The sequence below is a fragment of the Fusarium mangiferae genome (assembly GCF_900044065.1).
Source record: "Fusarium mangiferae strain MRC7560 genome assembly, contig: FMAN_scaffold002, whole genome shotgun sequence".
Classification (NCBI taxonomy): Eukaryota; Fungi; Ascomycota; class Sordariomycetes; order Hypocreales; family Nectriaceae; genus Fusarium; species Fusarium mangiferae.
This window is the reverse complement of record NW_024573922.1, coordinates 3400971-3425214: the sequence shown is the minus strand read 5'-3', so window position 1 is coordinate 3425214 and position 24244 is coordinate 3400971. Positions and strand designations below refer to the sequence as shown.

Here is a 24244-nt window from a genome sequence, read left to right as displayed (position 1 = left end):
TTGAGCAGCCACGTTGGTCGTGTAGTTACTACCGAGAAGGAGCGGAACTTATGGGGCTCTTAAATATGATACAAGCTGCGATCATCCGTGTGATCCCCTACCGTGACTTTTAGAGTAATCAATATCTCCAATATGCTCAGTCTACTCGTGAAAGCTACGACATGCATCGCTTTGCTATTGTGCCTGGCTTGGTATGGACAGACTCATTTTTACCGTGATCCTGGTAGTGTCTTCTTCGATAAAGCACGAGCATACGAGACACAGTACTCGGAACATCGGAAAGCTGAGGTTGAGAAGCTAATAAACTCGTATCCGGAGCTGAAAAAGCCGGCCCTGGGCCAAGCGCGAGATGGAAACAAACTTCTCTGCATAGCACTCAGTTCTGTGAAGCGTGAGACACATTACCTCCCCGTAAGTGCTACGCAAGATAGATGATTATGCTCAAGCTCATTGGCATAACAGATGACAATAGGGAGCATTGTGCACGGCCTTTCTAAGGAAGAACGAAACGACCTCCATATATCCATCCTGATAGCGGAAACCGATCCAAGACGCCATCCCGGCTGGAACCACCAATGGCTAAACCATGCAGCCGACGACATCTTCACCTACGATGTCAACGATACGCAAACGAAACATCTGAGCGACCTTGAGCAAAGCGGAAAATACCAGGAAAAAGGCGTATTCGATTACACTTACGCCCTCGAACGATGCTACGCCACTGGCGCATTATACGTTGGCATGTTTGAGGATGACATTATTCTTGCTGAGGGATGGTTTATGAGAATTTTACAAGGACTATCAGAGATATCTGACTCTGGGAACTGGCTCTTCATGCGTCTTTTCAACCAGGAGAGATCAACAGGGTGGTCGAGTCGGGAGATTGGCGGAAACAACGAATTCTTGATAATCCTGGGCATCGACATAGGAATCGCAGCCTCGGTGTGGCTTGTACGTCGACATTGGCGAAGTTCACGGAAGTATCTTGACATGGAGACACTCGCAGTGACAACCTTGATACTGGTACCGGGACTGATAGTACTACTGTATCAGTCGGGAAAAGCGTCATTATTTCCACCACCCCCAGGAGTTTTCAGAGAACCTTTCGGATGTTGCTCACAGGCAATGATTTTCCCACGAGCTCAGGTACCTTTAGTGGTAGATAGCCTGAAGGAGAGGAAGGAAGGGCAGATAGACTTGATGCTCGATGAGATTGCTTCGAGCAATGGTCTTGATAGATATGCTTTGTATCCAGTTCTGGCACAGCATATTGGTGAGTTTACCTAACGGCGTTGAAGACGGCTAGCTAACAACTTTTAAGGAGTCGATTCAGCGAGGAAGACAGCAAAAGACGAAGCACAAGCCATCTGGAGCATGGCCTTTGAAAATCACAACCCCAGAACTCTCAAGAAAGAGCACAACAAACTCCTTGAAAATTACGAATTGTGGCGTGAGAAGGTGGAGCAAGATACTCTTGACTCTTTTTATCTCGATGAGTTATCATAGTCTCTACCCGGTAATAAACTTAATCATAGAGCGAGGCCTCCTCAAATAGATAGAACTTGATTTTGGTATCACTTTTCCTTGTAAACTCATGGCAGCTCTTCGCTAATGCCAATCGTGATATGTATATGCAATATATCACATGGAAGCCCAAGGCAATTTGGTAATCAAATAGCAATTGCAAGTTTCTGAAATCTCGAGCAGGCAAGGACAAGTCCACCAACATCGCCTGTGCAACGCATGCATGTTATGAGGATAGGTTGATAGAGGAAGAGACCGTCTCTCTGCTGAGTTCTCTCTGCTGATTTGAGCTCTCAGCCACAAGCCTCAGCTGCAAATAACACATCTGGATAACAACTTAGACTGAGAGCTCAAGTCAGCATAGAGAAATTAGAGGAAGAGACCGCTGGTAACCAATTTTATTGAAATTTCTGCCATAAAAGTCCTTGTTTACTCAGCCCTTTACTCGGTGAGTCTCGATAGCTTCGCCCTCGGAACATTTATAGACTCGGCGAGTATACCGACTAAGAATAAGGTTACTATTATGCCTATACTGTATTATCCGCCGGCGATTTTAAATCACGCCAATAGAGCGGATGAAACATCCAGCATAGACAACAGGCATACTCTAGTGTTTCATGATCCAGAAGAAGCAATGGCTCACTTTGAAAGGATGCGTTTCATAAAAACCAATGCAAAGGTTCCGGCTGATCGGCTCATGCGCCAAGACTGTCACTTCGATCAACGACTCCCAAAGAAGTAACTCCTTCATGCTGCTTCGTCTATGAGTGGATAGTCCGTGCCAGATTAATCTTTTAAAGTTTCGCCTTGCGGGACGGAAAAATTACCATGTTGCAAGCTAGCCTGTCAAAACGAGATACGACGATCATTCCCTCTATCAATAGTAGCACGAGTCTTTGCTCAAGATGGCGAAATCCGCTTTGTCTTGAAGAGGCTTCTACTTTCCTGTTCCAGACGCTTGGCCGTTGTCAAAGTGGATGAACTCCACAACTATTGGATCGTGGAGTTGAGGCTAAAATGAGGGTTTTTCAGCATCCCACTTCATCGCGGCCAAGATGGGATGGATAGTGGAGTATGGGATGTTGGCGATATGAGAGAGTGAATTATATCATTCATGCAATCAATGAGGCTCTTCAATGTCTGGACCAGCTATTTGAGAGAACCAGGGGTTGAGTATCAGAAATAATCATGGTTTGTTGACATCATCAGAAAAGATCGTGAGAGCAAAAGAAAAGGACTTTACAGAGCTTAACGATAGACAGTACTAGTAAAATTTTGATACCAGTGATGCTCCTAGACTAACAATACATCATCGGCGAATATTTCCTCATGCTCTCCTTGATTTGATGGATCTTATCAATCTGATCAAGGCATTAACCCCCACGAGTGTCACAGGCTAGATCCGAGAAGGCATAGCAGTGCCCACTCTTCATTAACCTCAGGGCATGAAGCTCCACCGGCAAACTCAAGGACATGCCATAACCGAAGTCTTGTCCGCGGGTGTCTTGGGCCAAGTATTTCCATTTATCCAGGCGTGTTTCCTCTTTCTGTTGGTTCTGATGTTTTGGCTCTTCTTTCACTCATTACCTCACTCTCCATTCTCTTAGCCTAGGTGCTACAGTCATTCTTTACTATATCCTCCGGCAGGTAAATCCGTTCATTATGCGTACTTCAACTATCGTTGCCTCTCTGGCGGCTGCCGTCTCCGCCTATGAACCCTGGCTCAACGAGCCTGACACTGGTCTTAACACTTACCTCGCTAGCACCAACTGGACCGAGGGCAGCCGCCCTCTTCTCAAAGATATCCGAGGCGTTCCAGATTTCGATTTTGCTGCTCGCCAAGTCTTGACTGATCAGCAGTACGCTTTCTACCGCACTGCTGCTGCGGGAGAATGGGCGTACCGCAACAACCTCAAGGTCTGGGAGAAGGCTAGACTTCGACCTCATCAACTCGCCAGCGTGAAGGGCCTCAACGAGACTCTTGGTGTTACTATCCTAGGCCATAACTTCAGTGCTCCCATCTTCATCTCCCCTGCCGCTCGTGCTGGATATGGTGACTCTGACCGTGGTGAGCTCAACTTTGTTGACGCAGCTGCTGATGAAGACATTCTCTATGTTGCTGCTCTCTATGCCACCAAGACCATTGAAGAGATTGGAGCTCAGCGCAAGAAGCGTGGCAACACCATCTTCCAGCAGATCTACTCCAATGCCAACCTGTCTGTAACTTGGGATGCCATGAAGCGTGCTGAGGACCAGGGTGTCAAGGCTTTTGTCTGGACTATTGATGCCCCTGCTACATCTACTCGTCACCGAGCTGCTCGCTATGACACCACCAATGCGTATGTTCACCCTTCTTGAACACCAATATCAACTAACAAACTTCAGCAATGGTGCCACTTCTGTTCTAAGCTGGGATCTTTTCAAGGAGATCAAGTCTCACACTAAGCTTCCCATCATTCTCAAGGGTATCACCACCACTGAAGACGCCCTTCGTGCTGTTGAGGCCGGTGCTGATGGTATCTGGCTCTCAAACCACGGTGGTCGTCAAGTCGACTACTCTCCGTCTCCCCTTGAGATTGCATATGAGCTTCGACGCAACGCCCCTGAGATCTTCACAAAGACCGAGGTTATCGCCGACAGCGGTATCCGTTACGGAAGTGACGTGATCAAGCTGTTGGCTCTTGGAGTTAAGGCTGTTGGTCTTGGTCGTCCGTAAGTTTTCATTTTATTGACTGCTCAGAAAATTTGCTGATATTCTTTGAGTTTCATGTACTCCAACGTCTATGGCGTGGAGGGCCCCAAGAAGCTTATCCAGATTCTCAAGACTGAGATTCTTGCGGATGCTGCTCAGATTGGTATCACTGATCTTCACAACATTCCTTCCAAGGTGGTAAGTTTAGTCAACTATTAGGACGGAGACCAGTCTAGCTAACAAATACAAGCTCAACACTCGTGCCCTCGAGCGCGATGTTTATCTCATGGACGAGAATTAAGATGTCTTGCCGCCCCAAGAGGAGCGTTTATGATATTTACCTGTATATATTTTTAAGCAGATAAATATATAGAATTAAAAACTGCTCTTATCGAGGTACTCGTAGTTCTCCGTTATTAGTAAAGAATTGCTAGCCCAGTTGATTGGTCAGGATGCTGAGCTGCATGGTGGCTTGCTGACTGTCATGTGCTACACTCTAGACTGTCACAACTGAAATCAACGACTCCTGTCTCGTGTTTCCCAGAAGCACAAAGAAAATCGCGCAAGGAGCGCTAGCCATGGAGAGCAGAACCTCCGTTGAATTGAGGTGCCGGGTTTGCCGTCGGATACCATGGAACCTCGAAGAATGGCAGGCATCGGCTGCTATTCAGCATCACGACTCATTCGAGGCCCTTGAGATCTCAGCAGCCAGAGGTTGTCATCTCTGTCGCAGTTTTCGTGCTACGGTATACTATAGTCTCGGAACCATTGGCCTGAAGTTTCCTCCAGCAGGTCCCTGTTCCCTCTGGTTGCCCACGAAAAGCTACATTGGCTTATCCGGAAGAGAGGTTAATCCCGATGCGGGTGATTGGCCTGTAGTCTGTAGATTCTACGTTGGGGATGTTCTGTTTCTCCTTGCGATATCCGTACATCTCGTTAGAGCTGACGAAGAGGTTTCGGTAAGTTAATTTGATCATCCATGGCACTCTCAGAAATTAACGGAACAACAGAAAGCTGCTCCAATATCATTAGACATGGCCTTGGGACCTAATCTGAAAGATGAGCTTTGTCATCAAATTCAAGATTGTATCAACAAACGTGGCGTTCATCAAGAATGCGACGTTGGGTGGTTTCGTCAAGATCTCAACCCAAACCCACCAACACGCCTCATAGACGTCGATACTAACGATCCCAGTATCGTTAGACTCATTGTCACCGCCGAGGACTTACACAAAGACGTAGTCCCAAAGTATCTTACGCTCAGCTATTGCTGGGGCTCTACCAATGAACACGCAAAAACTACCCGAGCAACAATAGCCGCAAGGCGCGAAGGGATCGCAGTACATGACCTCCCGAAGACTATACAAGATGCTATTCAAATTACGCGGCTATTGAAGTTTCGATACTTGTGGATTGATGCTATATGCATCATTCAATCAAATCCTGAGGATGAGTACCTTGACGATTGGAATTCAGAAGCACCGCGCATTGGATCATACTACGTACATTCTAAATGCCTCATCTCGGCATCCGCTGCGTCGGACAGTAGCCAGGGGGTTTTTGTTGAGCAGACTGCCCGAAGGTATCCTCTGAGGACGTGTGCACTGGCTTTCAACAACGAGAAACAGGAGTATATCTGTCTCTCTGTGCCACGTCCATCTCCTTCAGAAGATTGGTCCGCTGAGCCGCTGGGATCAAGAGGATGGTGCTTACAAGAGGCTGTTCTGTCACCTCGGATCCTGCATTGGTCCAAATATTCTTCGATATGGCAATGTAACGGCACAAAGAAGAGTCTTAAGTATGGAAGTGATTTGGACACCGCGCAAGATATCAGAGCCAGTCGGTCGCATACCAGCCTTGCCCAAGAACCTGATAGTGCAATGGGCGACGCATGGACAGAGCTTATATCCAGATACTCCAAGATGCATTTCACCTCCGAGACTGATCGACTCGTTGCAATTCAAGGCTTGGCTAACCGACTTGTTGACCTTCATGGTGACGAGTACTTTGCCGGAGTATTTCGTTCACACCTTGCTGATGGGTTGCTATGGAAGAATTCGTACGACAAGGCTCACAACGCACTGGCTGGAGTACCCACCTGGTCCTGGGCTACAAGGTGCCTCAATATCTGGTTTCTTCCAGTCTCACATTCCTTCATACGGTTCACGAAACCAAATGTCTTCCCGGACAACCACGGCCCCATAAATCTCGACACTCCTGAGAAATGTGCTCTTCGATTTGAAGCTCCACTGATCAACATAAACCTAGGAAGGCCGTTCACGGAAACCGACATTGTTTCAACAGTGCAAAGGCCTGTGTTTGCATGTCATGTAAGCTTCACAGAAGACAGTGAAGACGAACACGCCGTGAATTTCGAATACGATGCCGAAAGCCTGATGCCTGAAAGTTTTGAAATACTAGAGGTACTTTTCCTCGGACTGCACGCGCTTCATAAACAGCGAGGATTTATTGGTCCGAGTGAGTTCGAAGAATCAACTGTCGTTGACCCTGATACTATAGTATCATGTGAAGGGATTCTCTTGCGAAAGGCAGGTCATTACTATGAACGTGTGGGGAGACTTGATTTTGACATGCCCAAGAATTACAAACGACGGGTAAGATTGAAAGAGCTGATGGAAAGTAATAGAGCGAATGTTTGTCTTACATAGGTAGCTTAATGTTATATTCGGCTTGACACAAGGACATGATGTTTTCAGAAGATAGCTCGATGTCGTTCTTTTCTTAGGCCGGAACTTACCGTCTCCTCTAACAGAAAGAACAGGGCGGAATTCCTGACATCATAAGAATGGATCAATCTCCTTTCAGCCTCGGATTTTCATTTTGTCAGAGGCTGTGCGAACCTACAGCCCCATTTCGAAGCAGAGCTGAAGCTCTACTCTAAACCCATTTGGGCCTCATGTTGCGATACCCTTGTAAAGCCAAGAACTACACCTCAACATCTGACCAATCAGACAAAGCGCAGCATGCTACCAAGTTAGGTAAGGTCAATATCGCCTCGACGAAGTCAGATCTCTGTATAAGTCTGGACTTGTCATTGGCTATTTACTGGTATTTTGGTGTCTGAGCCACTGAGAATAGGCGAAGCTTGGATATTGAATGCTTGCTGATCTTGACAGCGGAATTAAGCTTGTTTACTATGTCTTCGCTTCTTAACATGGATGATGGCGATGACATGGTCAAAGATGAGGTAGCTGCTGTATAAATAGCTCTAGCTCTTCCCGAATCCCGATTATGTTACCATATCATCGGCCATCATCATGGTTTCCTACAAATTTCTTACAATTGCTATCTACGCGGGAGCAACACTCGCGCTTCCACAATCTAAAACCGCCAGTAACCCAACAGCTACCATAGACAATGGTATCATAATCGGAACTTCAACGTCCATTCCTGATTCCAAGCTCAAGGTCAATCAGTTCCTGGGTATCCCCTTCGCCGAAAAGCCCATTCGCTTCAGTCCCCCAAAGCCAGCCAAGCCATGGGGTACTCCCTACAATGCCACCGCATACAAGCCCGCTTGTTTTATGAAGTTCAACTATCCCGAAGAACGAAGGAATCAAACGATTGAGATATTTGCTACACCTGGGCCCCCGGCTGGGACTAGCGAAGATTGCCTGAACTTAAACATTTATGCTCCTGCGGGTGCAAAGGCTGGTACAAAACCTGTTGCGTTCTGGATTCATGGAGGAAGTTTCAGTCATGGATCTGGATCTTTGCCTTATTATGAAGGATCCAAGATGGCGGGCTATGAAGATCTGGTTGTCATTACTATTAATTACAGGACCAATATCTTTGGATTTCCAGAAACCTACGATTTGCCGAAGGGAGAATGGAATCTGGGGTGAGTGAGATCTCGCATCTCAACCGTATTTCCTGACTAACATAGCCCAGTTTGCTTGACCAACGACTAGCCCTCACCTGGGTCCAAGACAACATCGCTGCATTTGGAGGAGATCCCAAGAAAGTCACCATCTTTGGTGAAAGTGCCGGCGCAGGAAGTGTTGATGATCTTCTCACAGCTCCACCAGAACCTCTTCCCTTTCGCGCAGCTATTCTGCAGTCGGGTTCTGCCTCAACAAACGTTACGCCCACTGGCTCTTGGAAGAATGCAACCAAGCTAGCTGGCTGTGACAAAGGTGACTTTTATCAAGTCCTCAAGTGCATGCGCGAGATTCCAGCTGCCAAGCTTAAGGATATCATCGAAAGGGGCATGCTCGATTTCGCACCTCTCAGCGATGACGGGGTCACACAATCAAACTATCCCCGCGACATCCGGCTCAAGTCAAAGAACAAACCAAAGCTCATGGTCCGTGTTCCTGTTATGTTGGGCACGACAGCAGATGAGGCAAGAATCCCCAACTTCATGAACATCACAGTAAAGGATGCTCTGAAAACCTTGGCCCCTGGGATAAGTGACTTCCAAGTCTCGCTCCTCAAGTTCCTCTACCCTATCGGATCTCCCGGAATCAACAACGAGTTCGACCAGGTTACTAGAATGGCCACTGAAATCGGCATGCAGTGTCCCATTCGCTACGTCGCGGAAGACTTCGCTGAGGCAGATTTCAAGACCTGGCGATATATCTACAACGCGAGCTTTGCCAATACTGAAATCTTCAAGGGCAGTGGAGCATACCATTCTGCAGAGATTCCAACTCTCTTTGGGACGTTCCCCGAGAAAGGTGCTACTGAGTTCCAGGAGAAGCTAAGCAGGGAGATGCAGAAGGCTTGGGGCAAGTTCATCAGAGATCCCACTAATGGCCCTGGGTGGGAACAAATTCCTACGATTGGTGTCTTTGGAGGCGGTGTGGAACCTGATACTGCCAAGGAACCAGTCAAGGCATTGGATGTTAGAAATGCGAACATCATTGAGCCAAGATGCTTAATATTCAAGAGCATATGGGAGAAGGGTCAGACAAAGGAGTAATGTCATTGTTTGTAGGCCACATTCGTACAAGTTAAGAGGTCGTTGACCTTCATTGAAACAGTTCCAACAACTTTGCGTATTTATTTGTATATTTATCATTATGTCCAATGATTTCATATCGGCCAGTTGTATATAAAGAACCTAGACAAGATCAGGATTGCACGCGGCCTGTAATGCATGGCTAGTGCCTGGCCGTATACACAAAACACTCATACTTATCACTTATTACTATCTTGACCTGGCACAGCATCATTCAGTACCAGCTCTTAATAAGCAGTGACGAGAGCTCCCATACGCCTCTATTCTAGATCTTCACTCATGCTGACATCATTGATGGGAAACTGAGTTTTCACATGACTTGCAATCAGAGCCTTTACCGATTTCTTTTCCGGTTCCATATCTGGAAGACCTTGAAAGACTGATGGGTCTCCTTGTTTGAGCATGTCCTTCAGCAAGCGGAATGTAGTGACGGCTAGGTAGCTCGCGTTGACTTGCTCTCATAGACCTTTAAGTGCGAGGACGACTGCTGACTGTAGGGCTTTCGTGGCTTCCGGTGATCGTTACTTGGCGGAGGATATTGTGCCCAGTGTCATGAAGCCGAGGGTGATGTGGTACTGAAGTATAAACGGTTCAATACCGTGTATGAGGTAGTATAACCGTTGCACTGTTCCAAAATGCATATTGGCATCTGCAACGACATGATCCTCTGTGAAGACCCTGGATAATTGTCCAAGAATCTCTACAACCCTCGAGTTTCCGGATCCTTCTAGCCCCAGCTAAGAACTGATACTGCAGCGCCCGCGGGTTCCAAAGCTCTGTGCAGTGTGCGGCTTTATTGTATGTATACTATAGCTGTCAGCTAAAGTGTGCATCGATGTACTTCAGCAGACGCATGCTCCGGCGAGTACTGCATTGACGGGATACGATGAACAAAGGTTCTCGCGACCAGCGGCTATGTCGTCTAAGAAGTGGTCCTTGTGGAAAAAAGAAGTACATCTTGAGAAACTCTCGCAGCAAGTCCTCGCTTGCTGGAGTAATGTCTATTGCGATGGCCTCAGTGTATCGATGGGCGGCTCTGACAAATCCGCAGCATGATACGGTGCCCTGTATTGAGCTTGGTGACTGACTGTTCCCAGAATCAATCCAGCATTCGAATTGCTCGCCGCCGCATACTCATTAAGCATCCCATAGATACGAGATAGGAAGTAAGGATTATTGTCGACGTGCAAGAAATGGGGCATTTCAGGGCAGAATGCGAAGCTATATCGATGTCATGTTTGGGAACAAGTTCTCGGTGGGTGGGAGAGCACTCGCATAGAAGGCCGCGCTTGATACAGACGGTGGACCGTGGCGCTTGGCCATCGCACAGTTGGTGCTACAGCCCAAACAATTCACCCGCTCAACATTTCGATATATTTACTCTCACTTTGCGCTTCTTGCAGGCTAGACAAGCGGTGTCGACGTTCTTCCTTTGGGGAGGCAAGGGTGTTTGAGAGTTGCCCGTGCTTCCGTTGCGAGGGCCCACGATTCACAGTTGCCCGCCTTTGAGGGTCCGTCCGATGGCCCAGTGTTTAGGTAGAAGGACAGTTATTAGGTACCTAGGCAAAGGTACTGATCGAGCTGGCCTTTCTCTCCTCCAGCAACATTATCGGCCCGGCTGTTGCGCAGGTGCTTGGTTAGGTGGTACCTATTTACACAGGCCTCGGTGTCTCACTTCAATGACATCAATTGGTGCAGCTACGAAAGAAGAGGTGACTGAACACCAACCGAGTGGCAGTGACAGTAAAGTTTATGGCGTCATGGTAGGCTTCTAGAATAGAAGAAGGCCTCCCAGTGGCGTGCTAGTAAAGTAGCCTTAATTATAATATCTAGATATGGATGTTCAACTTAACCAGGCATCAACTTTACATTAACTCAAGTACCAAGAAGCTCTAGTATACTGCCATGCGTTTATGAAAAGTCTCGCTTAGAACCAGTAGTTTATCCCTAAAGATCCATTTATATCCTTGTGTCTCAAGTTCCCGACACCGGATCGAGAACAAGAGAACCGCGGCCCGTCAGTCTCACCTCCGCATCCGGAACCACGCACATTACAACCTCATGTACAAGGTCTGCCATGCTTCATTTGGCGAAAGATAAGCGAAGAGGCAGTGTTTCCACAGTTACCAAGGTCTAGCCAAGTAATGACATAAGAATTGCACTTGCGTGGAAGTATAAGAAGCAGGAGTCGTCATCAGAGTGATCCCTTGGTTTGAAGCTTTTTAGAAGCTGCAGTTACGACCTTTCAGACTGTCTATCGAATGAATTGATCTTGGAAAGCTCCCTAAGCAATCAGTAAGGAACGCTTAAAGCGCTACCGTTACTCATCTCTATCGCTGATGTTAGCCTGAGACATAGCATCACCACCTGCAAACGGCACCGCTCACAATGTCCACTAAGACGGTTATTATCTTGCTAGCATCTTTATCGCAGGGAAGAGAAATCTTGAAGAGACGTCACGATGAATCAACACCCATTATAGATAAATTCCCATGGTCTTCCTTCCTCAACAAAACAGGTCTCGATCCGCTCCAGTATCTCAAACTTCCATCTGACGAAACACCCGAGACACTCGTCTGCACTACGGCAAGATCTCCAATCTCAGACATTCGACGTCACTAACCATGATCAGGAACCCGGTCCCGATCGAATCGCCTGCCCAGTCTCCATAGCCGCGTGGTCGAACTTCACCGATGCAGAACAGCACATAAGCATCCCAGCTGGTCAATGCCTATCCGCAACAGAAGGAACATGCCGAACCGTGACGTGTGCGCCGAGAAGAAATGTCACCATTGTTAGTGATGAAATAACAGGACGAATGTGGAATCCTGTATCAACGAAGTGTGTGTTTGGTGGCGTTGGGGGAATATGGCAGAATGATGGGTCAACTCTGGTCATTGAGATGGGATACGCAAGTCAAGAGTAAATCAAGATGTATTCGTACTTTACAAAAGAGTCTAGTTGGTATTCGCATCCAATATCCTTACAAATCCAATATGCCTTTCCTAACCTTGCGCCAAAAGAGGTATCTCCAAATAATCCCATCCAAAGGTCAAATCGCTTTCATAATCATTTTGTGTTCCTTTCACGCCGCAACAGCACTGACAGCTCCGGTCATAGAAGGCGGTGCTCCGGGCAACTCCTCACTAGGGTCAAGCTCACCCTTCATCTCCCCCTCGCCCTCTTCGACCTTCTTCTCAGTTGTCTTCTTTCCGTCAGCGTCTCCAAGACCAATGATGTCGATCCATCGCCAGAACTCAACAGGGTTGTTGCCGCTCTTGTCAAAGATGGCTTGGTCGTTGTTGATGCCGTCTTTGCAGGGATCGCCATTGGCTTCATTGAACTTGTCGAGCTTATCGAACGAAGTACCGTCAACGAGATCTCCAGTGAATGTGCGACCGACGGGTACGTTGTTCTCACGAAGCATCTGGAGCTGAGCACGGAGGTTAAGGCGAAGCGCTCGCTCGGGCTGTTCGGCCTTGAAGATCTTCTGCGTCAACCACGGGAATAAGATTCCAAAGTCGGACTGGTTGAGATGTGCAGAGTTGACAACGTAGAAGAAGTTTGGCTCTGACATCTTGTAGCCACTGGGCCGCTCGAATAATTGAGGTGTAACGACCTTGACGGTAGGATCGGGGCTCAAAACACGAGCTTTCATGTTAAGATGGTCGGTCCACTTGAAGAAGTGTTCCGATTCGACTGCCAGAATAGCCTTTCCACCAGGAGCGCTGGCCTTGTCGGCATATGCAGGTAGCGGTAGGTTGAATAGAGGCGCCGAGTTGGGAGCCATCAAGGGCATGCACCACATGTCGAGCAACATGACGAGGGTCTTCTCAGTAACCTGCTTTCGAATATCACTGCCCTCAGCAGGGACAAAGATGGGCTTCTCTATTGCAGCAACCTCTTGAACATCAGCGTAGTATGTGCTCTTGAGGAATTGTGTCATAGTAGCAGCCCCAAAGCTGTGACCAGCGAAGATGATGCTGCCAGGCTCGTGGATATTGCATCGACCGATGAATTGATCGAGGCTTGGGGTTGAGCGGTTCAAGTTGGTCAATAGTGTGCCATTGTCAACGGCGAGCATGGCTTGATGAATCATGCCGAGCTCCCAGCATCGAATTCGGAGTTGGGCTTCGCGGGCTTGGTAGACTTCGGGGCTGACATCGTGGGAGATCTTCTCGTAGGGAACATGGATTCGGCCGTTGGAGGTGACGGTTCCGTTTTGCTTCTCGGGAACTCGAATGAAGCTTGCGACAGCGCTGCCGTCGCGATGCTCAGGGCAGATGACGACGATACCGTGAGAGGCAAGGGAGCCTGCGATGTAAGAGTAGGAGTTTCGGCATCCTCCCAGACCGTGCGAAAAGATCATGGTCGGCCATCGCTTGTTCTCGGTCGATGATTCGAGGAGTTTCGCATTCTTGTGGGCTGGGATCGTAGTGTAGTGAAGATGTCGGGGCAGGAATCTGTGGGTTGTCAGCGCAAGTCATTGAGACGATTCAAATTCGGCGCACTTACGAAAGGAACTCTGCCAGCATAGGCCCAATACCAAGAAACTTTGTGTATGCAACCAGATGCTGTCGCTGAGGGTTGGGCAACCAGCTGATGTGCTTCTCGTGCGATTCAGGAACAGCTGGGTAGAACATGCGATACTGGACGGTATGAATCTGATCGACGCCCTCGGGGGCAGCGCTGGGCGCTTCAAGTTCAGAGATAGGAATCTCAACATCGACGGTGCCGACCTTGTAGGGCCCTGTGTATTCAGGGAATGCAGGAATCGGGCTTAGGCGTGAGAGGTAGGACATTTTGGAGGCGTTCATGATGAAAGCTGATGCGACGGTGCGCAGAAACGAAGTGTGGCGTGTTGTATATCAATCAAGGATGAAGAGAATGAAGAAATAATAATCGCTGTGTGAATTCAATAGCAATAGAAAGTTTGTGCTTAGAAAGTGAAAAGACAGCGAAAGTCCGTCGGCGATTGGATTGCTCGTACAACGCGAATAAATCTAAGTGTGGCTGTATCTTTTGGGTGACGTTTACACGGACGGGACGCTATGACAAGGGTACAGCACTGCTTTCACATGCAAGAAAATGGCCAAACTATTCGCTGAAAGAACCAGCAATTTCGACAATGGGAAAAAAGGGGGAAAGCAAACAACATAAATAATTAATTAAAAAGGAGTAAAAGAAACGTTTCACAGCATCATCGTCAGCATCATAAAACAAGGGGCAAGTCACGCGACAAAAAACCTGCAAAGGCATGGAAGCATTGATCTATTCCCATTTGGTGACCGAATTGGCTGCAAGTGTCTTGTGCACAGTTACCAAGATCTTCTAGATTTTTTTGGGTACAGCAACTAAAAAAAAAGTCATTGAGGATCGACGTCATGATAAGATGTCATAGCCACGTAGACGCCACGATCCCCCCCAGGCCGAGGCAGAATAAGTCCGGAGATTCCGTATTTCTTGGCATTTTTGTTGGAGAATTTTCGTGGGTTTTCTTGCAGCCATTAACGGGGATGATCGTCAGGTCCATCGGTCTCTCGGCCGAGTTTAAACGTCCGTGATAGCTCGATGGTATCATTTGCAAACTCAATATGCAGGTTTTCCTCTAGAGCTTTCCCTCATAGACCGTGGACGTCGTAGTATCGTCAAACTCTCTCTACTCTTCCAGTGATAATATGCAGTCCCTTTCGAATCATCTCCTTCGATCCTCTTCTGGAATGACCTCCGTGATATCCATTTTGTCGTTCTCCTCTCCATGGTCTGCAGTCCTTACAGAAATCATGCCCACACTCAACGTAATCCCATCGCCATGGCTTAATATCCTGCTTGCAAACATGACCCTCATTAGGTCCCTTTCCGCATCTGCAGCAAATCCATCCTCTCATCATGCACTCTTTATATGCACATCCGGCCTTTCCGCAGGGCCGTAGCGATCGAATAACGGTAAAGTCAACGCTCCCGCATGAGCATTCTGCGCTGTTGGAGATTTCTTTTCTCGTCGTGCAGTCGATATATCGGGCTTTTTCTTCGTGCCCGCAGGCGTAATGTATCCATTCGCAGGTGCACATTGTGTATCAGTTCGCAGTTGGAGTTGAAGATGCAGGGAACCCATACCAGCGCGAGACAGAAAAGCAGCCCAGCCAGTGTTTGTAACCCGCGCAAATCTCCATTCAGTGACACAAAGATCTACGCGAATTCCTTGGATTTCGGCCGCGTCATTGTCCGTTTCTCGATCTTTGCATCACGCTCCATGTAAGTCTCCACAAACGTTCCGAACGACCACTTAAACTCCTCGTCAGCTTTTACCCTGAATCCAAGCTTCTCGTACACCAGTTTTCCCTTGGGTGTAGCCTCAAGGAAGCATGGGAGACCGTCTGTGTCTGCACGCTCGATGCCCCAGCGGAGAAGTAAAGTGCCCGCGCCTTTGCGTTGCCAGGTCTCGTGCGTGCAGATGACTTCAAGATAATAATGAGGTTTATCGCCCATGAACCCGCGATGGCCTCTTGTCATAGCGCCAAAGAACTCGACGGCGAGATCACCATTTGCTGGCCATGCCTCGGCTGGTGGAGGATCTTGAATTGGGGCACCGGGGAGTGCCCATTTCGCTAGCGAAACTACCTTTTCGTCTTTTGAGTCTGGGGATGATTTGTGAGTGACGACGAGTAATTCACACAGAGGGTCTGCAATGTCATCTGTGAAGGTTTTCTGAAAGAAGCGATCTGAGGCTTCGATGTCGGACGTAAAGACACGACTTCCGATAGATGTGTCACCAAAGGCTGAGTAGTAGACCTGGCACATCTCAGGGATGTCCTCTGGGACAGCAGGGCGCAGCTGAAGAGGCATCTTCGCGATATTGAGTGATGCAGTGAGTGAGAAGATGATTCAGTGACAAAGTGGTGACACGATTCATAAATATTGTGACACTGCTGAGCCGTCCTCTAGCATTGAATCGCCATGGGACATCCCCACAAGCGAATCCCAAGCGGAAGGTCTAGCGAGGCACCCTTGTCCATATTGACGGGTGTGCTTGAAGATCAACTGCGCTATTTGAAGGGAAAGTGATCATGTTGGAGGATATGATGAGTCTTGAATCTGGTGAAGGTCATAAAATGATGCCACAAATTGCAATCATTAGTGTTGAATAGCCTCGCTGATACGGTCGGTACAACTCAACTATTGACCCGTCTTATGCCGAATTACCCCGTCCCCCGCGCCCTTCACATCAAAAGCAACACTAAAGTATTGGCATGTACTGTATAGTATGACTCCTCAGTCTTGGCTTATAAAGATCGTGAGAAATGTTATAATCGAGAAATAAACAAAGAACCACAAACATCGTATACATCATCAAAATTGATCCACCATGTCCAACGACCTCGCCAAACAACTGAAGGCCCTTCACAAGCCATCATCACCAGTCGTCTTCCCAAATATCTGGGACGTCGCTTCGTTCCAAATCGTTACATCACTCAACAATGGGACTTCTAAGCCAGTCAAGGCTCTAGCGACAGCGTCTTGGGCCGTTGCAGCAACATACGGTATCCAAGATGAGGAGCTCACCCTAGAGCAGAACATGGAAGCGATTAGCAAGGTTGCACCGCTCGCCAAAGCGGCTGGCATTCCGTTGTCTGCCGATTTACAAGATGGGTACGGGTCTCAGATTGAGTCTACTGTCAAGCGAGCTGTTGAGCTTGGTGTTGTCGGCGCCAACATCGAGGATGTGAGCTCTGAAACAGGCGAATTCTATCCCATCGACGAACAAGTCCGACGTCTCAAGGCAGCTCTCAAAGCTGCCTCTGACGCAGGCTGTCCCGATTTTGTTGTTAATGCACGATGCGACACCTTCCACGTGGACACAGGCCTCTTAGAAGCTGAAGCGATAGAGGAAGCTATCAAACGTGGAAAAGCGTACCTTGAAGCCGGTGCCACCACAGTATTTTACTGGGGTGGATCAGGACGGGGCCTACGAGATGCATGGGTCAAGACCTTGGTGAAAGAGCTTGATGGAAGGGTTGCGGTCAAGCTGGCGCATAGAACCAAGGATGCGCTGTCAACCAAGGAATTGGGTGAGATTGGTGTTGCGAGGATTAGTGTTGGGCCAAGTCTGTTTCTCTTGGCGCAGGCTGCTATCAAAGAGGCTGCTGCGAGTATCCTCAATGGTGGAAATTTGTAATTCCTCATTCACGGTAGTATAGAAAAGACTTTTTTCGACGATATCTCTGATAATTCGTTGGTGTAGCTCTGTTGCCTGTAATGATGTGAGGTTCACGTCGCTCAACATTCGTGTCTCTGCAGATCCTGGATCATCCTCAAACAACACCTCTAATGACCCTTTCTATCATCCAATCCCATGCTCAGTTTCCTTCAGATGGAACTTTGGTTAGATTGATTGATTGATGATGCTATCAACTTCTGCCACTTGGTCAGATAGATCTTGGCGTCTCGGTAAAAATAACACATTAGGTTTTTGCCCTTCTAGGCAGAATAGACTCTAATTGCCTCTTATCTAATACTAACTCTCAATAAATAAGTCGTTTAATATATACTTTTATCATGATTCAACTATCCTTATGCCTATTGGTTTTGGTTAGTTACAATGGTTTTTCCAGTTTTGAGGCGGTGTTGGATGCCTACAGGCAGCCTAAGCCTTATGGGTCGGTGCCTGGTTCTAGATCCATTGACGGGCTGTGCTGCGATCAGCACGGTCAGCAATTGCTGCAAATGGTCGCCGATGAAATCATTCAGCCTATCAGATGATTACGAGAGGCATATACCCGCTGTTCACTATCGATTTTCGCTGTCGTAGCTATTCACAGCTTGACTTGGCATTCCTTTTTGCGGGTCTGGGCAATGCCGTGTGAGTAATATGCCGTCGTGCCTACAGATGGACGCCTTACCTGAGGCTGAATCGGTGTTGTATTATGTATAAAGAGTAACATACAAGCTGGAGTAAAAGTCATCATCTTGAGTTTCTTCACACTTCTTCACACTACTTCATCTAATCCTCCAATCTCTATTACAAACGCCATTCTTCCCTCACATAATATACCATCAGCACCAATACATACATCATGACTACCGACACTATGGACTCAACCAAGAGCAGCAGTGACGAGTCTACCGTCATCTTGACACCCGCAGACACAGAACCCAAGGAGGAGGCCACAGAAACCAAGACAGAAGACCCCAAGACAGAAGACCCCAAGACAGAAGACCCCAAGACAGAAGACCCCAAGACAGAAGAAACACCAAAAGCGGACGAAGAGAAGAAGGAAAAGGTCATGGTCGGTCTCCTCACAGAAAGCAAAGATCTATACGCAAAGTTCGATAAGAACGGAGACCGATCATGGACAGACAAGTACCCCGACGATCTTGAGGAAGCAGCAGAGAATGAGGAGACACAAAAATACGCCGTCATCATCCGCAAGCGAAAGCCCAAGGAGGCTGACTCTAACAAGCCTCTCGACATTGACTCCCTCGTTATTCAATCCCCATACCTCAAGCGCGTGCTCGGAAAGGTCTTTGAGGACTATCCCGGTATCGTCACTGATGTTTCGCGCCTCAAGTTCCATGCTCCCTTTGAGTGCTTTGTTCATCGATGGGGTCAATTCACTGCCGCCAAGGATGACCCTAACTATGATCAAATCACCCGCGAGCATGTCTCGCTGTTGCATAAGATCATGAGGGATGAGTTGGGTGAGATTATCCAGCTGCGGGAGGATTACTTCAAGAACCGCGCTGTTGCCTTTGAGCATGTTTGGACTCTTTTCCCTCCTGGTTGCACAGTTTGGGGTTCTGTTAAGGGAAGACCCGTGGCTGTTCGCTTCGACTCTGGATACCTCGCGAAAACACAATGCGGTGGCCTTGCATACATGATGAACTGCAAGGGAATTGATTGGGATGGAAGAAGCATGGGATGGTGCGATATCACCATGCAGATCAATGACTTCCCCGGTACTGCCCCCTTCTCGAGCCTCTCATGCTATCCTCTAGAGTATCACCCCAACCATGATGCAGCACGAAACATGCTTCTCGAACGTGGGCGCAAGTTTGAGAGCCTTGCGGGCTATCACTACAAGGCATACAGTGGCACTGCCATCTGGTGGGTCAATGCGTCCAAGTCTCGTAAAGAGACTGTCAACTCACGCATTGTCATCGATGGAGCGAACTGGGAGAAGCAGAACCCTGATCATACCGTTTGGCTCAACTATCTGACCGGTGAAGGTCCTGTCGCCAGCAGTGATCGGGATAGTGATGCTGGTAATGATGACGACGGCGACGATTGCTATAGTGATTGTTACAGCGACTCGGGCGCCAAGAAGCCTGAGTTTGATGATGACCAGCGCGCTCCTCTCAGCGAAGAGCAGCTCATCATGACGGGTCCTATAGTCCGCGGCTATGCCCTCAAGAACAAGCGATGGATGGAGTTCTTCATTGATGATGTTACAGAGGTCAAGTTCAACGACAAGGCCTTTGACTCGCTTGTTCTTCCTGCCGATCAGAAGGAACTTATTCTTGCTTTCGCCCAAAGCCAGGTCAAGTTCAAGAATGTCTTTGACGATATCATCTCTGGGAAGGGTAAGGGTATCATCATGCTCTTGTCTGGTGGTCCCGGTATTGGTAAGACACTGACTGCTGAGTCGGTGGCTGAGGAGATGAAGGTTCCCCTATACATCATGAGCGCTGGTGATCTCGGCAGCGATGCCTACGACATCGAGGAGAACCTCCAACGCATTCTCGAAATGGTGGCCAACTGGAACGCTGTCCTCCTTCTCGACGAGTGCGACGTCTTCCTCGAGGCTCGCTCAGCGCATGACATCGAACGCAATCGAATTGTTTCAATCTTCCTTCGCATGCTCGAATACTACGAGGGTATTCTCTTCCTCACCACCAATCGCGTTAAAGACATGGATCAGGCCTTTCAGAGCCGAATCCACATGTCGCTGGAGTATCCTCCCCTCGACAGCACCGCCCGAGAGTCTGTCTGGCGAGGTTTCTTGAGCCGCGCTATCAGCGTAGATGCAAAGATGGAGGGCGAATCTGCGCATGAGATTAAAGAGGAAGAGATCAAGGCTCTGGCTGGTCTGGAGCTGAATGGTCGACAGATCAAGAACGTTCTCAAGACGGCGAATCTTCTGGCTTGTCATAAGGAAGAGAAGTTGGCGTTTTCTCATTTGAGGACGGTTTTGAGGGTTGAGGGTCACTCGTTGTAAGTTGTTAGGTATTGAAGATTTAGTGGGTGTTATTGTAGAACTGTAAATAGATACAACTCTCAATGCGCCATGCAAGCAGCCGTTGCCTATCCGTAAGCCAACCGCCGTGACTGAAAGTGCAAGTAATAATGACAAAGAACCCCAATTACATTCGAACAAAATACATCCCAGACCTTTCTCAAGTCCAAAATACTGTGTTTCCCAGGATAGCAAAGTGATATTACCAAAGAGTTGTAGTGATACACCCGTCTGCTCCTATAAGTGCTCCTCCATGTCTCTCCTCCACTTAACCCCGTGGATCTCGGTCATGAATTCCTCAACCCACGTCTCGAAAGGCTGACACTTCCAATTCAAGACGCCGTGAACCTCGGGGTCCCAATTCCGACGACCCGCGTGACGGAGATCAGATAATAGCATACGCACTATGCTCGAGAAAGCCTCAATATCCTTTGATGGGAGATTGCTGGAGTACTTCCTCACTAGACTGTGAGCCACGGGTCCCAGTCTATCGAGAGATCGATTTTGCCTCGGGCCATTTGCTATGAAACCCAGCATGTACTTCCTCGCGCTGGCGTTGGGGATAAAACAAACCCTATCTGCACACGCCTCGCCGTCAGGATGCTCACGCTGGCAGATCTTGAACTGCATGTCCTTGCCGAGGATAGGACATGGGGGTGCACAGTCATACTCTCCACCTGCATATCGATCGCTATCGTCGTCCCAGGAAGAGTTAGACGGCCGACTGAAGGCGACATAGTAGTGTTGGGCGGGCGATGAGTAAGATGGAGAGACGGCATCCCTCTTCTTCGTGAGGAGGTTGTGAAGACCGAGTTCGATGTCCTTGTAAAGCTGTGTGCGATAGAATCTGGCTCTCTCATCTGTATTTGCCATCTTGAATATAAAAAGACTGTGGGTTTCTGTGGGAATAAGTGTTTGTATGGGACTTCGGTTTTGAGAATGTGTTAAGTGTGATAAAATGTGGGAATATTGCGAGTCTTGAAAGACGAGAGTGTCTCGAGAATAATTACTTCTTGACAATAGATGAGTTACATGGTCGGAAGGAAGAGTCCTTTTTATAGAGACCTCAAAATATTTTGGTTCAGGTAGACTTCGCATTAATGTACAGTAACTTCAATATGTGAAGCTTGTTTGTTAAGAAGTTCTTTAGAACCACAAAGCATTGTCATATAGCACTCTACAGAGTTACCTTTTAAAAGAACTTATTGGGAATAGTGTTGGCTAAGAAAAGGTATTTTAAGATATTTTCGGTGTCTTAAGAAATTTATTGTGTACTGTTAATGTTGCTTCTTTCACATTTTTGCCCTTTCACTTTAACCTCCTTATCTATATTTAGTCAAATTTGAGTATCTTCAAGCTATCAAGTTTGACTCAGAAATACATTATTCACTGCAATCAAGTGAAATTACTACTAAGAACTCACACTGAATAAAAGAACGAGAATACTCTCGAATGGTGCGGCTATCAAGATGAGACTTTCACGGGAATGTGAGTGCTGCAAGTTCTTTATTACCTACAAACCATAATATAGAGTCTCTCGATAAATTAAGTCAGAGAGAGCATCAGCTGAGCCTCGCCATAGCTTTTAGACTTCAATTATAAAATTCACACAAGGCCTGTAAATTAAAGCAAACAAGCAATATTGCAGCCAGCCTAGCTTGCCGTAGCCTTCAAAGCCACCTAAAAACAAAGGTTTGGTGAAGTCGAAAGATCTCATGATATTGATATAGAGGGTATTGCAATTCTCATGATAGTTGGTTCAATTGAAGTAACTCAACTATCGAGGCTGACAAACTTGGTTTACCAACCACATTAGGCAATTCACAGCAATATATCGTGCTCAACCCCGCCTCGGCCCGCTATAAGCAGCTGAGGTGCGTGAGCATTTCAACTTCTTCATGTAGGGCGTGATAACAAAGGGCGCGCTTTGACACTAGTTCCTCTCCGATCATCATTTACTTTCCAATCTAGACAAAGTCAAGAACCCTAATATCCAACAGCTTATAAATTCGATACGGGATCATAGCTTATAAATCCAACTTCGAACCATCTATAAACGCAGCGCCAACCTGCAAGTATTGGTGGCATTAGCTACACTCAAACTATCAAAATGGCAGACTTTCAACCCAAGAGTATTCTCATTTTCGGCGCTACCGGTAACATCGGACGATATATCACGAATGCTATCGCCAATGCCCAAGCAGCATTCGATCAGGTGGCCATCTTCACCTCAGAAGACACAGTTACCAGAAAACCAGAGTTGATCAAAGAGCTCAAGTCAAAGGCCGTCAAGATTATCACAGGACATGTCAATAATCCGGAAGACATAAAGAGGGCTTACCAAGGCGTTGATACTGTCATCAGTGCGGTAGGACGCAATGTCATCGAGACACAGATCGAGCTCTTTAAACTCGCAGCTGAGTCTGGTTCAGTGAAGTGGTTTTTCCCTTCAGAATACGGCACAGATATCGAATACGGTCCTCAGAGCGCCAGTGAGAAGCCTCATCAGCTGAAACTCAAGGTACGAAAGTACATTCGAGAGAACTCCAATGGCCTGAAATATACTTTTGTCGTTACGGGGCCATATATCGACATGTACTTTACCCTGTCGCCTGATGTTATCGAAGCTGGAGGGTTTGATCATAAGAATAAGAAGGTGGTCTTGATTGATAATGGGGAGGGCAAGATTGGCTTTACAACTATGCCTGAGTAAGTTTCATCGAGATCACTCTCCAAGTCTTTCTAGAGCTGTGGCTAATGTTCTCTAGTGTTGGAAAAGCCGTAGTCGCTGCTCTTCATCATCCCGCAGAGTCTTTCAACCGTGCTCTGATCGTCCAATCCTTTGTCGTCAACTCTAAGCAGATTCTCAAGGAGCTTGAGAAGCAGACGGGAGGTGAGCCATGGGAAGTTTCAAGCTACACTCTCGATGAGTTGAGGGAAGCAGAGAAGAAGGGGTGGGCCTCTGGAAATCCCAAGGCTGTTTCATATACCCTTCGACGAATTTGGTCTGAGGGCGGCACGCTTTATGATAAGACGGATAACGAGAGGATTGAACTCAAGGAGGAAGACCTAGAAACTCTGGAGGATGCTGTTAAGAGGGAGCTTACGACTGGATACTGATCAAAACCATGTAGAGATCCCAAACATATATGTTTTGATTGCAAACGCTGAGCTTTCTGACTTCTTTATATCTGGAGTCCATAATAAAACTAAAAATAGTCCAGTCTTATCCAGGATTCAAGTCTTGGGAAACCCAAAGAATGAAAGCCTAGTTAGGATACAAAAACCCTTCGGTTGAGATGTACAAGAATTCAGATTCACTGAAATTGGCGCTTCCACTTATATTCGCATTGTTCATTTCTCAGATACCCATTCGATGTCGCATCACACCCCAATCTAAGGCCACCAAAGCCAGTTGATCTCCATGTCAGCAAGAGGGTTGCGAGGAAACCAGTCAGGAAGATATTCGCCCCATCCCCAGTAGTTTCCGGCCCCCATAGGATGATCGGCACACATTCGAATATTCATGACATCGACATCGGGAGGGAGGTCATTGGGATCCCACTCCATGGGTCCAAGACGACCGCATTTCTCCTTGGCCATGGGCCATTGATCGGCTATGGCTACGGTAGCGAGACCAGCCGCGAGAAGGACTTGGGGCTTCATATTGGCTCTGGGGTGAGATGTCAACAAAAATCCGAAGATAAGTGGAAAATGCTTACTTCTTGTGATCTAAATGGTTGTGTTGGTATGGTGGTAGGAATTATGGGTAATGAAGAAATAAGGTTAAAATAAAGAGTGAGACTGAAC

General features: G+C 47.5%; 12 protein-coding genes across 12 annotated transcripts; 8 read left to right on the top strand and 4 right to left on the bottom strand.

The window, feature by feature from the left end:
- Positions 1–132: 132 nt before the first annotated feature.
- On the top strand, positions 133–1506 carry FMAN_05560 (uncharacterized protein; the record flags this gene model as incomplete). Its single annotated transcript, XM_041827768.1, has 3 exons — positions 133–411; positions 463–1273; positions 1322–1506. The coding sequence occupies 3 exons, from the start codon at positions 133–135 to the stop codon at positions 1504–1506; spliced, it is 1275 nt and encodes a 424-aa protein (XP_041678698.1).
- Positions 1507–3186: 1680 nt separating this feature from the next.
- FMAN_05561 (putative CYB2-lactate dehydrogenase cytochrome b2) lies at positions 3187–4517 on the top strand (the record flags this gene model as incomplete). Its single annotated transcript, XM_041827767.1, has 4 exons — positions 3187–3863; positions 3910–4236; positions 4288–4414; positions 4467–4517. The coding sequence occupies 4 exons, from the start codon at positions 3187–3189 to the stop codon at positions 4515–4517; spliced, it is 1182 nt and encodes a 393-aa protein (XP_041678697.1).
- A 277-nt stretch (positions 4518–4794) lies between these two features.
- FMAN_05562 (uncharacterized protein) lies at positions 4795–6885 on the top strand (the record flags this gene model as incomplete). The annotated part of the gene is made up of 2 exons (XM_041827766.1): positions 4795–5175; positions 5227–6885. The coding sequence occupies 2 exons, from the start codon at positions 4795–4797 to the stop codon at positions 6883–6885; spliced, it is 2040 nt and encodes a 679-aa protein (XP_041678696.1).
- Positions 6886–7494: 609 nt separating this feature from the next.
- FMAN_05563 (uncharacterized protein) lies at positions 7495–9161 on the top strand (the record flags this gene model as incomplete). The annotated part of the gene is made up of 2 exons (XM_041827765.1): positions 7495–8078; positions 8129–9161. The coding sequence occupies 2 exons, from the start codon at positions 7495–7497 to the stop codon at positions 9159–9161; spliced, it is 1617 nt and encodes a 538-aa protein (XP_041678695.1).
- Positions 9162–11588: 2427 nt separating this feature from the next.
- On the top strand, positions 11589–12126 carry FMAN_05564 (uncharacterized protein; the record flags this gene model as incomplete). The annotated part of the gene is made up of 2 exons (XM_041827763.1): positions 11589–11774; positions 11833–12126. 2 exons carry the CDS (start codon positions 11589–11591, stop codon positions 12124–12126), a joined length of 480 nt encoding a protein of 159 aa, XP_041678694.1.
- Positions 12127–12285: 159 nt separating this feature from the next.
- Positions 12286–14017, bottom strand: FMAN_05565 (uncharacterized protein; the record flags this gene model as incomplete). Its single annotated transcript, XM_041827762.1, has 2 exons — positions 12286–13663; positions 13716–14017. The coding sequence occupies 2 exons, from the start codon at positions 14015–14017 to the stop codon at positions 12286–12288; spliced, it is 1680 nt and encodes a 559-aa protein (XP_041678693.1).
- Positions 14018–15389: 1372 nt separating this feature from the next.
- Positions 15390–16046, bottom strand: FMAN_05566 (uncharacterized protein; the record flags this gene model as incomplete). The annotated part of the gene is made up of 1 exon (XM_041827761.1): positions 15390–16046. The coding sequence occupies one exon, from the start codon at positions 16044–16046 to the stop codon at positions 15390–15392; it is 657 nt and encodes a 218-aa protein (XP_041678692.1).
- A 520-nt stretch (positions 16047–16566) lies between these two features.
- On the top strand, positions 16567–17376 carry FMAN_05567 (uncharacterized protein; the record flags this gene model as incomplete). Its single annotated transcript, XM_041827760.1, has 1 exon — positions 16567–17376. The coding sequence occupies one exon, from the start codon at positions 16567–16569 to the stop codon at positions 17374–17376; it is 810 nt and encodes a 269-aa protein (XP_041678691.1).
- Positions 17377–18289: 913 nt separating this feature from the next.
- Positions 18290–20416, top strand: FMAN_05568 (uncharacterized protein; the record flags this gene model as incomplete). Its single annotated transcript, XM_041827759.1, has 1 exon — positions 18290–20416. One exon carries the CDS (start codon positions 18290–18292, stop codon positions 20414–20416), a length of 2127 nt encoding a protein of 708 aa, XP_041678690.1.
- A 255-nt stretch (positions 20417–20671) lies between these two features.
- FMAN_05569 (uncharacterized protein) lies at positions 20672–21307 on the bottom strand (the record flags this gene model as incomplete). The annotated part of the gene is made up of 1 exon (XM_041827758.1): positions 20672–21307. The coding sequence occupies one exon, from the start codon at positions 21305–21307 to the stop codon at positions 20672–20674; it is 636 nt and encodes a 211-aa protein (XP_041678689.1).
- A 1237-nt stretch (positions 21308–22544) lies between these two features.
- Positions 22545–23554, top strand: FMAN_05570 (uncharacterized protein; the record flags this gene model as incomplete). Its single annotated transcript, XM_041827757.1, has 2 exons — positions 22545–23143; positions 23203–23554. The coding sequence occupies 2 exons, from the start codon at positions 22545–22547 to the stop codon at positions 23552–23554; spliced, it is 951 nt and encodes a 316-aa protein (XP_041678688.1).
- A 276-nt stretch (positions 23555–23830) lies between these two features.
- FMAN_05571 (uncharacterized protein) lies at positions 23831–24100 on the bottom strand (the record flags this gene model as incomplete). The annotated part of the gene is made up of 1 exon (XM_041827756.1): positions 23831–24100. The coding sequence occupies one exon, from the start codon at positions 24098–24100 to the stop codon at positions 23831–23833; it is 270 nt and encodes an 89-aa protein (XP_041678687.1).
- Between the last annotated feature and the right edge of the window lie 144 nt (positions 24101–24244).